The sequence below is a fragment of the Molothrus ater genome, chromosome 2, assembly GCF_012460135.2.
Source record: "Molothrus ater isolate BHLD 08-10-18 breed brown headed cowbird chromosome 2, BPBGC_Mater_1.1, whole genome shotgun sequence".
Lineage (NCBI taxonomy): Eukaryota > Metazoa > Chordata > Aves > Passeriformes > Icteridae > Molothrus > Molothrus ater.
The window spans coordinates 89,412,254-89,426,011 of NC_050479.2; the positions used below are offsets into that span (position 1 = coordinate 89,412,254).

General features: G+C 47.9%; 2 protein-coding genes across 2 annotated transcripts in view; both read right to left on the minus strand.

Annotated features, from left to right (window-relative positions):
* Positions 1–2,421: 2,421 nt before the first annotated feature.
* CSTA (cystatin A) lies at positions 2,422–7,571 on the minus strand. The gene is made up of 3 exons (XM_036380611.2): positions 7,396–7,571; positions 3,617–3,718; positions 2,422–3,240 (listed from the first exon to the last, which is right to left on the minus strand). The coding sequence occupies exons 1-3, from the start codon at positions 7,459–7,461 to the stop codon at positions 3,046–3,048; spliced, it is 363 nt and encodes a 120-aa protein (XP_036236504.1). The 5' UTR covers positions 7,462–7,571; the 3' UTR covers positions 2,422–3,045.
* A 2,859-nt stretch (positions 7,572–10,430) lies between these two features.
* CASR (calcium sensing receptor) overlaps positions 10,431–13,758 on the minus strand; it is a 41,803-nt gene continuing 38,475 nt past the window's right edge. The window contains exon 8 of the mRNA XM_036384788.2: positions 10,431–13,619. Within this exon, the coding sequence (XP_036240681.1) occupies positions 12,169–13,619 (1,451 nt within the window). The 3' untranslated portion in view covers positions 10,431–12,168. The remainder of the gene's footprint in view (positions 13,620–13,758) is intronic.

Below are 13,758 nucleotides of genomic sequence, written 5' to 3' on the forward strand. Positions count from 1 at the left end.
GAATTAACTGATACAGGTGACTTGCAGAGTGGCTTACAGCCAGAAAGAGAAGCAAACATCATAGAAAACTATCTGATGTGAGTAACAGAAGTGGGGACTACCTCCAAATGCTTATAAAATTCCTCTGTTTGGCACTACTGTAAGCAGGAATATAAATATTACAAAACATGCCCTATGCTTATTCAGATATGATTGGTAAGCTTCTTGGGATTATCCCCCTCAAGGACTTTAGATTGCCTTCCCAACTCAAATTATTTCAACAAGTCATAACTGGTTTCCTGTTTCCTTTCAAGGCAAAATTGTATCTGAGTCCTTCAGTTGTGTTTGTTGGGATGAAATTGAAGCTTGAGGAACTGATGGAGAGATAGAGTCAATTTTGTGATGCAGTGCACACATGTCTGCTGACTGGTTTTGCATGCAAGCAGGTGTGTTGATGTTTTGGTTTTTGATGTGTCAGGTGCTGCAGAGGTACACAACCTGCCTGCTGGTTCTTTCTGTGTTTTCAAAACTACCCCTGCTACTGCAGAGGAAAACTGGGTAATGCTTAATTTGGATCTCTGTGATAGCACCATTCCTCCTCTACTGGAAACCCTGACTGATGGATGTGAGCAGCTTTCTGTGAAGTAGCACAGAAGAAATGTCTGGGTGTATTTTTCATCTGAAGGCCAGCAAGTACTGCTGAGCAGCAGGCTGCCCTTGTGGAGCAGAGCAGGCATGGCCTGGGACTGCTGAAACCTCACGTGTGTGTGGGCATGTGCCTGACAGGGTATGCCATATTCCAAGGGAACTGGAATAATTCTTTCAGTAGAGGAATTGGCATGTAATGTTTGGGGGAGAGTAATTCTGCAGAGAGACACTTTAAGCTTTAGCTCCACACTTCTCATACTTAGTTGATCCCAGGAAGGACAGATGCTGCCAAACCTTCTTCTTTCCCAGGTGCTTCCTTAAAAGAACTCTTAACTCAGAAATGAAGATTCATGTATTACTGAACTTGGAAGAAATCCATTTGTAACACTGCACATGGATGATTTGTCTCTTCTTTCCCAATTTTACCAGTGATGGAAAACATCACTGTTGGAATACACTCTCATTTTAGCATTAACTGGAACAAATTAATTCTTTTATATTTCTGAATCTTCCACCTCATGATGTTTTACCAGTAGACTTACAGCTGAGATGCAACTCAGACCAAGCATAGTGTCCCACTGCAGCCACCAGAAAGCATGTAAAAACCCCTTGGACCCTAAGGCATTACAGTTTCCATGTCCCTCACCAAGGGAGAGTTTAGCACCTGTTGTGCTTGGCTCTTTAAGAATGAAATTTTACAGCTTCCTGCCAAGTCTTTATGTGAGGATTTTCTAGGGGGGGGAGGTGAATTTCTCTGGAAGAGTATTCCAGGCATTCCCAAGCACTCCCAAAAGCACCAGGATATGTCAGGTTCCCTGTTCAGGCACTGATGTGTTTGGAGTAACTCAGCAGACCAGGGATTCTGGCTTTCAGGTTGTCATTGCTTCTCAGGACCATGTGCTGGTCTTTCTGTATTAGATCTTTCTGTACCCTTTGGGAGCTGACATGGTGCCTGCACCGTGTCCCACCCCCAAGTCATGGAGGTTTCCTCATTGTCTCTTGTCTCCTATGAGCGTGTCAGGAAGCTGTGAGCAAAGGTGCTGGCATCCTGGTGACTGAAATAGGACACCATCAAAACCTTTCTCCTGTTGCATCTTCTGGTGCTTCCATGCCCAAGCAGTTCTGCTCATTTTCCCTTCACCTGAGGTTGAGGGTTTTTAATACAGTTTTCTACAGGTGTAGACAGTTTCTGCCACCACTTACTACCCAGACTTGGATAAGAGCTGTTGAAGTGAAAGTGGAGGTACATCTAAAATTAAGATCCTGAACCAAGATGTTCTTTCAAGAATGTGAAGAACAGCCTTTTGTTTGAACCTGGTTTGAGCCCATGATCTTCACTTCCCTGCTCTTTTGGTTTTCCAGGTCCAGGTTTCCAATTCTGAATATGTCCACTTAAAGGTGTTTCAGAGTCTTCCTCATGAGAACCTAGGTCCCAGCCTTGTCAGCTTTCAGACTGGCAAAACCAGAGATGACCCTCTGACCTACTTCTAAGACACCATGTGTTGCCTCACCTCTGCAAATCCTAAGGGGATTCTGCCCATGACAGTTAATAAAATAAGTTGGGAAAGCTATTGTCCATACTTTCGTTTTGCTGCTGATATACCTGCAGAGGTCTTTCTTGTTACATTTCATGTCTGTCACAAGACTAAAATAAAGTATTTTTAATTAAGATATAGAATAAACATAAGGTTATCTGGAATATAAAAAACAGTTAAGGAAAAAAAGCTGAGCAAGATAATAATCAATTGTGAAAACCAGTGAAGAGAACACTAACACGCAGTCAAAGATGCCATCTCAAGTCAAAAGAAATGTTTATTGTTATAAATGCATTTGTCCAGCTCAAGTTCCTTTCCAGGACTTTTCCATAGGACTGAGAAGACAAGCAAGCTGGTTTGGTATTTTAAACTCACACACCCTCTACGGGACATTACACGCTACTGCTGCAAGAGGATGAGCATGATTACCAAGGGAATGTTTGTTTCAAACTACTGTAAGGCTCTTTCTCTTCCTTGCAAAATTGCTTCAGCTCAAGTCTCTCATCAGGTCATTGCCCATAAAATACAAAGTACAATTTAAATCTACACATATATTTACAGTTGCAAAACAGCACAGAAAAGACTGAGGCTTTCCTCTTGCTCCTTGCTGCAAATATATGAGTGCTGGTGTCATTCCCCTTCTGATTTCCAGACCAAGGAAGTCCACAAACAGGACTCAGCCACAGTATTCTCTTTAGGTTGCACTAAAGCCTAAGTTAAGTTGCAATAAAAGTAGGGTTTACATTAGTGCAGGTAATAGGAGAGCCCTGTGACTCTCAGGTTTGGAGATTGCACAGGAAGGGAATGGCATAAAAGAAATTGATTTTCTACACCATGACTTTAAAAAAAAAGACACTTTTTTCTGCCTTTGTTGGCGCAGGAATCAACATTTTGTAGCCTGTAGAAAATGCACATAAGAACCAGCCAGGGAAACACGGCAGAGAAGGTTGTTAAAATAAGCCAGTTCATCGTGCTTTGTCTTGCTGCCCTGGTAACTGTGGAGGCTCAGCTGCTCATTCTCGTGGGGGAGGCTCTTGAACACCCTCAGGTGCATGAACTCCTCATTCCCAACATGGACCTGCAAAGCATGAGACCCAGTGAGATCGCTGCAGGGGGAGCAGCCTGCAGCAGGAGGGGTGGGAGAGGCTGGGCTGGTTTGAGGATGGAGCAGCAGACAGGCAGTAAGAAAAACCACTGGCTTGTTTTAAACCAGACTAGGAGCCATGACTTTGCAGAAATACCACCTAATTTCCCATGAAAATGGAGAAAAGATCTCTCTATTTAACAGATAGGGAGAGGGCTGGGAGGTGGATATTTGTGGTTTTTTAACGCACAATTCTTTTTCTTATTAAGGTCAAATCGTAAGCATTATCCTCTAGTTAAGAAAGGGAAAAACCCCACCATTCCAAAGATTATACACATTAATATAAAAGAAACAACCCAATGTCCTCTACCTTGATGAAGTAGTTTGTTCCAGCAACCAGCTGAGTTTTAAACTCCACTGCAGTGAAGACATCAAAGGTTTTCCCTTCTTTTTCTTCTATCTGAGCTTTTACCTTAATGAAACAATAGGTTCTTTAGAAATGATGAAAGATTCAAGTATTTAGGACTTCAGGCTTACAGTTCACTGCTGCTGAATTCCCCAACACAGAGTCCCTGCTTTTCCAAGACATTAAAAGGTCAAAATGAAGTTAAGTTTTGTGTGAAAGCAGGACCAGGAATCTAGGGAGGTGGCAAAGCTGAGTCGGAGGTGGGAGTCAGTCACTACAGGCTGACGCCAAGTCTGGAAAACACTTGGCAGTTCTTTCAGCATGTCTGCTGGAATTTGTGTTTTCAAACTGCAAAACAGCGCTCAAGAAGTCAAAATAACCTGTCAATAACCTGTCCAGTACCCAAGAGAGAGCCATGAACTCCTGAAATACAGCTCTTCTCTCCTGCACTGAGCACTATAACACATTGTGGATATATGGAAAATTCTCGGTCAGGAAAGCAGAAAATTTCAGCCTTTGTTTTGCAGAGCAAGATGAGTTAGTCTTGGAGTCCTTGCTTGCAAAGTCCTTGCCTGCTCCAGGCTGCACCTGTGCTGCATCATTGCATAGCCCTCCCTTCACTCCCAAGGCAGTAGTACCAGCAATAAGTAGATCCTCCAGCTATGTGGTGTACTTCTCCTTTTTCCTAAATACAAGGAATATACACAGATCTACACTCCTGCCTAAATCCCACAGGCTTCCTTGGCGAAAGACAAGTGCCAACTTTCCACTGGGCAGGTGCTGTAGATGGAGCAGGAACAGAAGAACCATTCCTGCAACAGAGTTATGCTCTCCCACCTCTCCAACTCCCAGAACTCTGGTGCCTTTTCAGTGACCATCCTGTCCCTGTGTCCATGCTTTTTACCTTCTCTCAGAGGCCATACCTCTACATTCCTTCCAGGTTATCTATCATCAGTAGGTCACAAGCAAGATAATGATGTTTGGACACTCTCCTGTTTGTTTTTTGCCATACAGAAATCCAAGCTGCATTCTGAGATGCACTGAAGGGCACAGCCCCAGAAAGCGCCATGATTCAGTCCCGCCTCCTCCCCTTCTCCTGAGTCAGAGGTTGGAGCAAGTGGCTTCAGTTTTCATCACACTTTTACAAATTTTAAGCAGCAGGGCAGACTTAAGTCTCCCACTGACCCTTTCCTGTCCTGTTCTCCTTTAGCAATCCTAGGCACTGGGCAGCTTTGGTTTCTGAGGTCACTACATCACCCCAGCTCAGCACATTTTGTATTTCCACCAGCGAGCTGAACACTGGTCCCTGGGTGCAGAGAGCTCAGAGTCCTGCAGCTGCAAACTTGTCAGGGTGTTTGTGGCAATGAGTCACCACAGCATGTGACAAATGAGTACCCTGAGTCAGTGTGGAGAGGGAGATCCCAGACAGAAATACTCTCCCAAAGACCTGATCTCAGTCTGGATTTGGGAGTCCTGGAGGACAGGAGCCAGCACTGTGTCCTGCTAGTACCAAAGTTAATGGCATACTGGGCTGCATCAGCAGGAGCCTAGCCAGAAGACAGGCGAGTGATTATTGCCCTTTACTTGGCCTTTGTTAGAAAATGTGGAATCCTGTGCCCAGTTCTGGGCCCCCAGTACAAGCCAGACACCAATAAACTGTACTGAGCCCAGTGAAGGGTGACCACGAGCACTCCATGAGCACACCAGGATGGCTGGAACACTTGTGCTGTGAGGAGAGGAAGAAAATGAGCTTGCTGAGCCCAGAGAAGAGAAGGCTTTGAAGAAAACTTTCCAGTACCTACAAGAAGCCAGGGTCTTTCCAGGGATGAAACTTTCCAGATGCCAGAAGAATGAGACACAATGATCATAAACTAAAACTGGAGGCTCAGACTGGATATAAAGAGAAATATTTCCCCTGAGGACATTGCTGCAGTACAGCAGCAGTGTTCAGAGAAGCTGTGCAGTTTCCATCCTTGGAAGTTTTCAAGACCTGACAGGAGAAAGCTCCGAGCAGCCTGAGGATGCTGACCCTGGGCTCAGGCAGGAAGTGCAGTCCCTTCCCACCCAAACAATCCATGACTCAGTCACAGGGCTGGAAATAGTCACGCTCTGAAGGCTCTCCACTGTCCTGCACTCCCAGAGCAGTTAAAAACAGATGGTTCAGAATCACCCTGGATAAGCTCTGCCACATTTACCAGTGAGAAGCCAAGGCTGAACAGGCCTGGGTGGAAATCCTTGCTGTGAGGAAGCTGTTCCTATGGGATTCCTAAGCCAGACACTGCCAAAGGAAGCCTTCCTGCCCCGTGTGACACTACACCTGCTGTGGGTCACAAAACTGAACAGCATTCGGCCATCACAAGGATTCTTACGAAACTGTAAAATGAAGGCAAGAACTGGAAAAGCAGGAACAGGGAATATGTTTATGGCAAGCAAACTGGCAGGCTGTAATAAACCTCCACAAAGACCTGACTTTAAGCAAACAAAATGATTTGAGAAGGCTACCTTGTTTAACAAAATTAATGTTTTCTCCAGCAGTGTCCAGATGAGGATATGAGTGCATGGGTAAGTCTCAAGTTTGGGTTTTCCCACCTGTATTTAATTTAAGCGAGTAATTTAAACTGGCAGTCAAAACTCTAAAGTATTTAGGTGATTTAAATGAAAACATGAGATTTTCGGTTAATTCTGGTCACTTCTGAATCCAACAGGGTTTTGTTTTTGGATTACCAAACCACTGCAGTGTGCTACAGAACAGAAAGTCAGGATTTCAAACCTAATTTTAAGCCATGTTAATTGTATATCTGCATCACCTTTAACATGACATGTAGGCCTTTTCAGGTCAAAGCAATAATTATGACTCTCAGCAATTCTCAATCGTGTGCTTATTGCTGCAAACTCAGGCTGGTGCTTAGGAGATGCACATATCTCTCCCTTTTCCTAAAACACAGAATCCTCAGACTGTACAAGCTAAATGTTAACTTCAGTGGCTGCAGTGCTCTGTATGTGTTTGGGAACTCCTGCCTGGGGAACAGGCCCAGGCAATGACAAAAAGTGTCAGAAGCTGGAGCGCATCCTTCATCTTAGCTCTCCAGCTTACCACATCCTAGCCGACAAAGCCAAAAAGCAGAAGGAACTTGAGTTTCCATGACAAAAAGAGGAACGTGTGCTTTGAAAGAACTTAGTTGCACAATAGCATTTTTAGAATAAAAGCGTGTGGTCCAATAACATGAGCGGTAATCTCAGGTACTGTAAGTAGCATCAGGATTTGGAGCTAGCTGTGGTTGGAGCTGAATTCTGTGTTGGGGAAAAGCAGAAGCAGCGAAGAAGCTACCTTGCTTTATTCCACGTTTCACCCCCTCAAAAAACCAAACAATCCCCCCCTTCCCAGACAAACAACAAAGAACCAAAACCCCACACGTAAGCACAAGGTTCAGAATCTGTAAGAAGCACAGGAGCTCGTTCCCCGAGCTCAAGGCAATGGCTCTGTCGGGTTTCCCCGCGCACCCAGCGCTGCCCGCGGTCCCTCTGGAGTCCACAGGGCCATGCCATGCGGGCACAGGGAAGGAGAGCTCCAGAAGCCGGCGACTGCTCCGCGCATTCCCCATTCCTCCCACCTTTTACACCGGGGGGCGGTGTCTCGGCTCAGCCGCGCACAGCAATGGCCGAGCCCACGCTGGGCCCCGCACAGGCCCCGCACGGGCCCTGCCCCGCCGACGGGGCCCTCCCGGGCGCGCCCGGCCCCTCACCTGCTCCGCGATCCGCTGCGTCTCCTCGGTGGCGGGCCGGGCCGCCGAGGCACCCCCGCACAACATGGTGGCACCGCTCCCCTCCGGGCCGATCCTGCCCCTCGGCAGGGCCGGGGCGGTGTCGGGGGCGGTGCCGGGCCCGGGGCTGGAGCCCGCGGGCGGGGGCTCGGCGGCCGAGGCGGCGGCGGCGGGCGGGAGCGGCCGGGCCTGGCTCCGGCCCCGCCCAGCCGGGGAGGGGCCAGCGCGGCCCAGAGCGACCAGGGCTGCCCGCGCCCGGCCGGGGCATCGCGGCCCGACGGCCGACTGAAGACAAAACCAGCCCAAAGCCACACTTGCCGTGCAAGCTGCCAGCAGGATTTATCCTGCGCCCTGGACAGAAGGGCTGCGGCCGATCCTCAGCGAGCGGCGCCTCCGTGACAGCTTCGCGGGAGGACAGGGCCGCCCTCAGCCGCTGTTTTGCCTTCCCCTGTGCCACCTCTCCCAGCAGCGGCGTGTTCCCTTAGCCGCATGGAAAGGTCCATCTCCAGGCTCCTGTCGGAACCCAAGAAATTCCTCTGGCTGCCCTGGAGGACTCGAGTCCCTGCCCAGGGGGCTCAGAGACCTTGGCACAGAGCCCAAAACCCCTGTGCCTTTGATTTAGCTCTTAGAAAAACAATTACCAACCTTATATGTAGAATTAAAAGCCACGAAAGTTTAAGTAGAATGATAGTGAATTTATCACAGCGTGAAAAATAGATTTTTGGAGCTTTTAGAATGAGGGTTCAGGGGGCAAGATGGAGGAATCTGGGCATGTCCAGCCTTTCTCCTTCTTCTTCTTGGCCTCCATCTTCTGCTGTGATGTTGGCACTTTTAGATTGGTTTAGAGTAGAAGCTCACTGTCTAGCATGGGTGATAGGTATTGGAAAGTATCTGTAAATAGTGTACACGTAGCTTTTAGTATAAAAAGACAACACCTGCCTCTGAGGTGGGCAAAGTACCTCTGACTGTCTTGCTGAGCAGACCTCAGCAGGTCAGGAGAAAGAATTTTATAGATAAGATACAATAAACAATCTTGAGACCGAGAAATGAAGAGTTCTGACTCCTTCTTCGACTGCCAGGCTGGGAAAAGAGACTTTCTAACGTATCTTGGGGTCACTCTGACCAGCTAGAGTCCCGAGAGGCTCCCTCATTCACCACGTTCATCATTCCCTCTCTCAGGCTGATTTTGCCGCTCCTCAGCCAGCAAGCTGAAGGCAGTGGTGAATTATCCAGCCTCTGGGAAATCCCTGAGGAGATTTTAGTCTGAATGTTCAGGTCTTTACCTAAATTTCCCCACAATTTAAGCATCCACTCTTGCAAAACCAACAACAAACACCTACCTTCCTCCTGCTTTGCAGCACCCCTTGGTAAAGTTGGTCAATATAAACCTAAATTTAACAATAGCAAGTATTGCAAACTGAACAGAGCTCATGGACTGAGAAGGAGGACACAGTGACCAGCATGAAATATAATGGGGAATTTTCTTTCCTCTGGTATCATCTATAAATAAATTCTTTGATGGGGCTTTGGGTAGGCAGAGTTCTGCCACGTTTGTCAGGAGACTGGGGATGAAGGGTTGGGCTCTTCACTAGGCTGCTTCCCAAGTTTTCCAGTGGAAATCCCACCAGAGAGCTGATACACTTTTGTTGCTTCACTTCTGGACAGTTCAGGAAACCCCACACAGAGGCAAGCTTTCCAGTGGCTTTTTGAGCCACGGTGGGTGGGATGATGTGTTCACATGGGCATCTTCTGGTAGGAAATGTCAGTGGAGGTTCTCAGGCTCGTGCTTTCAACAGATGAATGTTCCCCAGCATGGCTTCATCAGTGTTGTCATGTGTGATACACTGACAGGCATTTCGACAGGTGCCTGATCAAGCCTTGTCCTCTACTGGACTTGATAGAATGAGAACATATCCCCCTCTTTGTGCATGGGAAAGGGGTTTGGTTACAAAGCACCTTCCCAAAGGGGTCTTTTATTAGTGAATTTCCCTTGTGTCCAGCGTGTGTGTCACTGCTATCAGCTGTAGCAGCAGCTCTCATGCAGCATTGGAGCTGGAGGCTTAGGGCTCCACATATGAGAACAGGGAGGGTGGAAGGGGCTTCCCCAGCAAATACAGCACAGTTGGCCATGCTAAAATATGATTGCAGCTCTTGGAGACTCATTGTGTGGCAGGGTACAAATTCCTTTAAAGTAAATGTAAAGAATGGAAAACACCCAAGGAATGAAAAGCACCCAAATGTCAATATCATCTGCTGTATACATAGCTAGTGAGTATTGCTCTCCAGACAAGGCAGCTGATGGTTTCTTTCTGTTTCTTACATTGCCTGTGTTCCTACACAGTCTTTGGTTTGTAAATTGTGCTGTTTTCATTTCACACATTGAACTCTTACAGGTTTCAGTGCTGTCAGCTTCACTTCAGGGGCTGTGGAGCTGGGTTTGCTCCATTAGGAAGGATTCACTTAGCACTAAAACCACTCAGCTATTGGAATTTTTGAAAGTGTAGCCCGTAACCAAAATGACTTTTTTAGGCCTCTCTGCCATCTAGTGCTCATCCCTGTTCGTGCAGTGAGACTCAGGAGACCCCGGGGCTCAATTCCATACCCTAATCTGTGCCCACGAGCCACATTCAGCAGCCTGGGGAAGGGACCTAGTTTTCAGAAGCAGTAAGCAGCTCTTGGCTGAGTCCAGGGGTAGAATGTGGTTTCCAAAATTTGGGCTAGAAGGATTTGTGTTTTCAAACTCAACTTTTTTTTTTTTTCTCCCCCAATCATCTGAGCCAGTTTTAATCAAATATTGTCATTTGCAAGCCTTACAATTATAGTTGGGTTGGTTCTTATGTGGTGTAGTTAAAATTTGAGCCCACTCCAAGGGGGATGTAACAGATCAACAAAAGGGTTAAAACAACTTGTCTGAATAGCCTGCTTCCTGGGGTTCTGGACTTCCACTTTGCTCCTGTAAGTCAAAACTCCTCTTCCTTGTCAACAAGTGGAAGTGGCAAAACAAAGTTTTTATACAGTAATGTCACCTGTAAGTTTTATTTGCCTGCCCTGGCAGAAGAACAACCAAGCAAAAACAGTAACAAGAGAATTGTGGTGTTTTCCCCAATGCATTCGAACACAGTCCTTTTGTCTCTGCTCACACTGAGCTGCAGGCTCATCTACCTTTCTAGAAGAGGTCTAGACTACCTTCATGCTTAATGAGGGAGGGCATTGACATCTTCCTGACAGATGCCTGTTCTTCCACGGGGAATCTGGGAAGAGGGAATTAAATTCTGCAATGTAACCCTAGCCCCTCCTGCCAGGCTGTCCAGGGGTGTTTTTCCTCTCATCAGGCTGCAACAAATCTCTCTGCTGATGACTCTTTACAACTTTTCCAGCATGAATCAAAAAGAACGAGACATGCCTTGAGAAAACCAGGGGCACTTATATCTGCTTTAGGAAGAGTGGGACAAGAGTAATCCAGTTCTGCTATGATCTCTGCTGACATCCTTAGTGTTTTTCTTTGGGTACAGTCCACCATTCTTGTGCTAGGTGCCCTCTCTTCAAAATGGGAAATAACCTAGTAGGTGGCTTTTAGGAGCAAAACTGTATCCAGTTAATCCATTTGTCCCTATATGTGTCCAAGAACCTAGGCCTGAATGTCTGTCTCACAGAGAGCAGCACACACACTTCTGATATTCACCTACTCCAGTGATCCTACTACCACAGCTGGGGGCTCCCCCTCCATCCCTAACTCCTCCATTTCTCCTTGTTCCATCTGCTGTGTCAGGCCCACCAGTACCGCCAGGACTGTCGCAATGCTCCGTGTAGGTGTGAGGCAGGTTAATACGGCAAAGCACAACGCTGACTATAGTGTGAAGGGTTAGCCTTGTATGCCTTGTGGGATAGTACAGCAGCAACATTTGGTTAAGCATACAACTACTAGCGACATAATCAATCAGGGATACATCTCATTGTGCTTTTGCAGCGTTCTCTGCGAGGGATTTACAAGCTGTTCTCCCCCTCCACCAAAGCAGGCAGGCTGGAGGTAAAGCTATTCCAGCTGGAGGAAACCAGTCGGAACCTAAGTAGCTTGGTCTAGTGCAATGGAGTCTACGGAGAGTATTGTCCAGTATTTCCTGTTGGGCAGAAAGGAGAGACTGGGACATTACTAAATATAAATTAGCAGGGCGCTCTGTCACATTAAATACTTTACATGTTCACACCCTTGGCTGTACACAGCATGCAGGACGTTGGGGGCTTTTTTATTTTCCCCATGACTGTGCTTTCCTGAAGTGAAACCGTGTACCTTGCTTTTGTAGAGCTGAGAGTCCTGATGCACATGGTTACAGATCACATATACTGGATAAAGAGGGAATATCATACATAGTGGGAAAGAGGAATATTATACATAAATGTAAAAGCAGGGTATAGTGGAATTGCCTAGTGCCTCCCATAGTCAGCTGAGTTGCAGTCTGGCAGGAAAAGCTTATGGAGGCAAGGCAGCATGCAGACTTCTGCTTAAGCCCCACCAGAGGCGATCTTCACTTGTACTTCTGAGATGTCCTGGTTTCAATAAAGCAAATGCAAATTCAATCCCAGGCTCCCCAGACACAGTCCTTCCTCTGGAGGCACATGTGCTACCCTGCCGGCGCTAACATTAAGGTGTGGTGGGGCTGTGTCACAGCAGTGTGTCTTTGTTGCCTTTCCTGTTCAGAAGCAAGAGGTAAGCAAGTTCCTCTTGGGGGCTGGTGTACTTTTCGCAATCTTCTTTCGTTAGGAATGTACCGTGTTCTCTGTGACAGAGCCACCTCCAGTGCCTATAAAATTTCGGGAGTTAACCGACGGCAGGGAAGGCTCCGCCTCAGGGCTCGGTCCCTCTTCTTTGTTGTCTCCCACCACCGACTCCTGCGAGCTGGTCTCCGGGCTGGAAGCTGCCTGGAAGCCGGGCTCAGCCCCGAGGGGCTCATTGATCTGCAGGGGAAGCAGGGCCCGGTGCCGCATCAGGCTGTCGTCACTGTTCTGGGCCTCCAGCGAGTTCCGGCGCTTGGCGTTCCTGTTGGCCATGGCGTTCTTCTGTGGCTCCTCGAAGCTCAGCGACAGCGTCACCGTTCCACTCCCAAAGCTGACTTTCTGCTTGCACCCGCGCTGCTGCTGGCGCTGCCGCTCGGCGCAGGCTGGCAGAGGAAAAGGGTCCTCGTGGTTGCTCTTGCTGCTGATGGAGGAGGAAGGGGTGGAACCGGTGGAGCCCCCCAGGCTGTTGGAGCGCTTGCGGGACACGTTGCTCCGTCTCAGTGTGGCCCTGGCAGCCACTTTGAAAGCGTGGGCAGCTGTACTGCAGCGCACCTCCTCGATTGTGTTGCGGGAGGGCTTGAAGAGGATGATGTAGACTTTGTTGAAGAAGATGCAGGCCAGAAGCCCAAAGCTGGCAGCCAGTATTGCAATCACCTCCACAGCAGACACGAACTTGCCGTACGTGCTGGCGTAAGCAGGGATGAAGGAGATCCACACGATGAAGAATATCAGCATGCTGAAGGTGATGAACTTGGCCTCGTTAAAATTCTCAGGCAGCTTTCGAGACTTGAAGGCAAAGAAGAAACAGATGGCCGCCAGTAGGCAGGTGTAGCCAATGAGGAAGCCGAGGGCCATCAGGGAGCCTTCATGGCAGGTGATGAAGATGATCTCATCTTCCAGTTCATGGTTTCGGTAACTGGATGGCGGGGCCGTATAGAGCCAAATCACACAGATGACAATCTGCACAAACGTGCACAAGAAGACCAGGAGAAACTGAAGGTTGAGGCCCCACCACTTTCGGTGGAGACTCGTGGGGATCTTTGCTTCGAAGACAAGAAGGACACGGTTGGTTTTCACCAGGATGCAGGAGATGCAGAGGACAAAGCTGATGCCAAAAGCTGGCTGCCGCAGACGGCAAGTCCAATTCTGGGGCTCACCAATGAAGAACAATGAGCTGGAGAAGCAGCATAGCAAGGAAAAGAGGAGGAGGTAGGATAGCTCCCGGTTTGTGGCCTTGACGATGGGTGTGTTGCGAAATTTGGTGAAGACTCCCAGAACAAAAGAAGTCAGGAAAATTCCAAGCACAGCAAAGAGAGTCAGAGCAATCCCAAAGGGCTCAGTCCAAGCCAGAAACTCTATCTGCTTGGGGATGCAGGACGTGTGGTTCTCATTGGACCAGTAATCCTCAGGGCACTTGTCACAGGCACTTGCATCTGAAAAAGAAGAGATAAGGAGAGGGAAGGTTTGTCAGAATGAGAGGCTGAAGTGTGGGATGACATATATGGCAGCTACACACCAGCCTTGATCTTAAACACACAGAGTGTTCCGCTCCTGTGAGCAGATCCCTAGAGT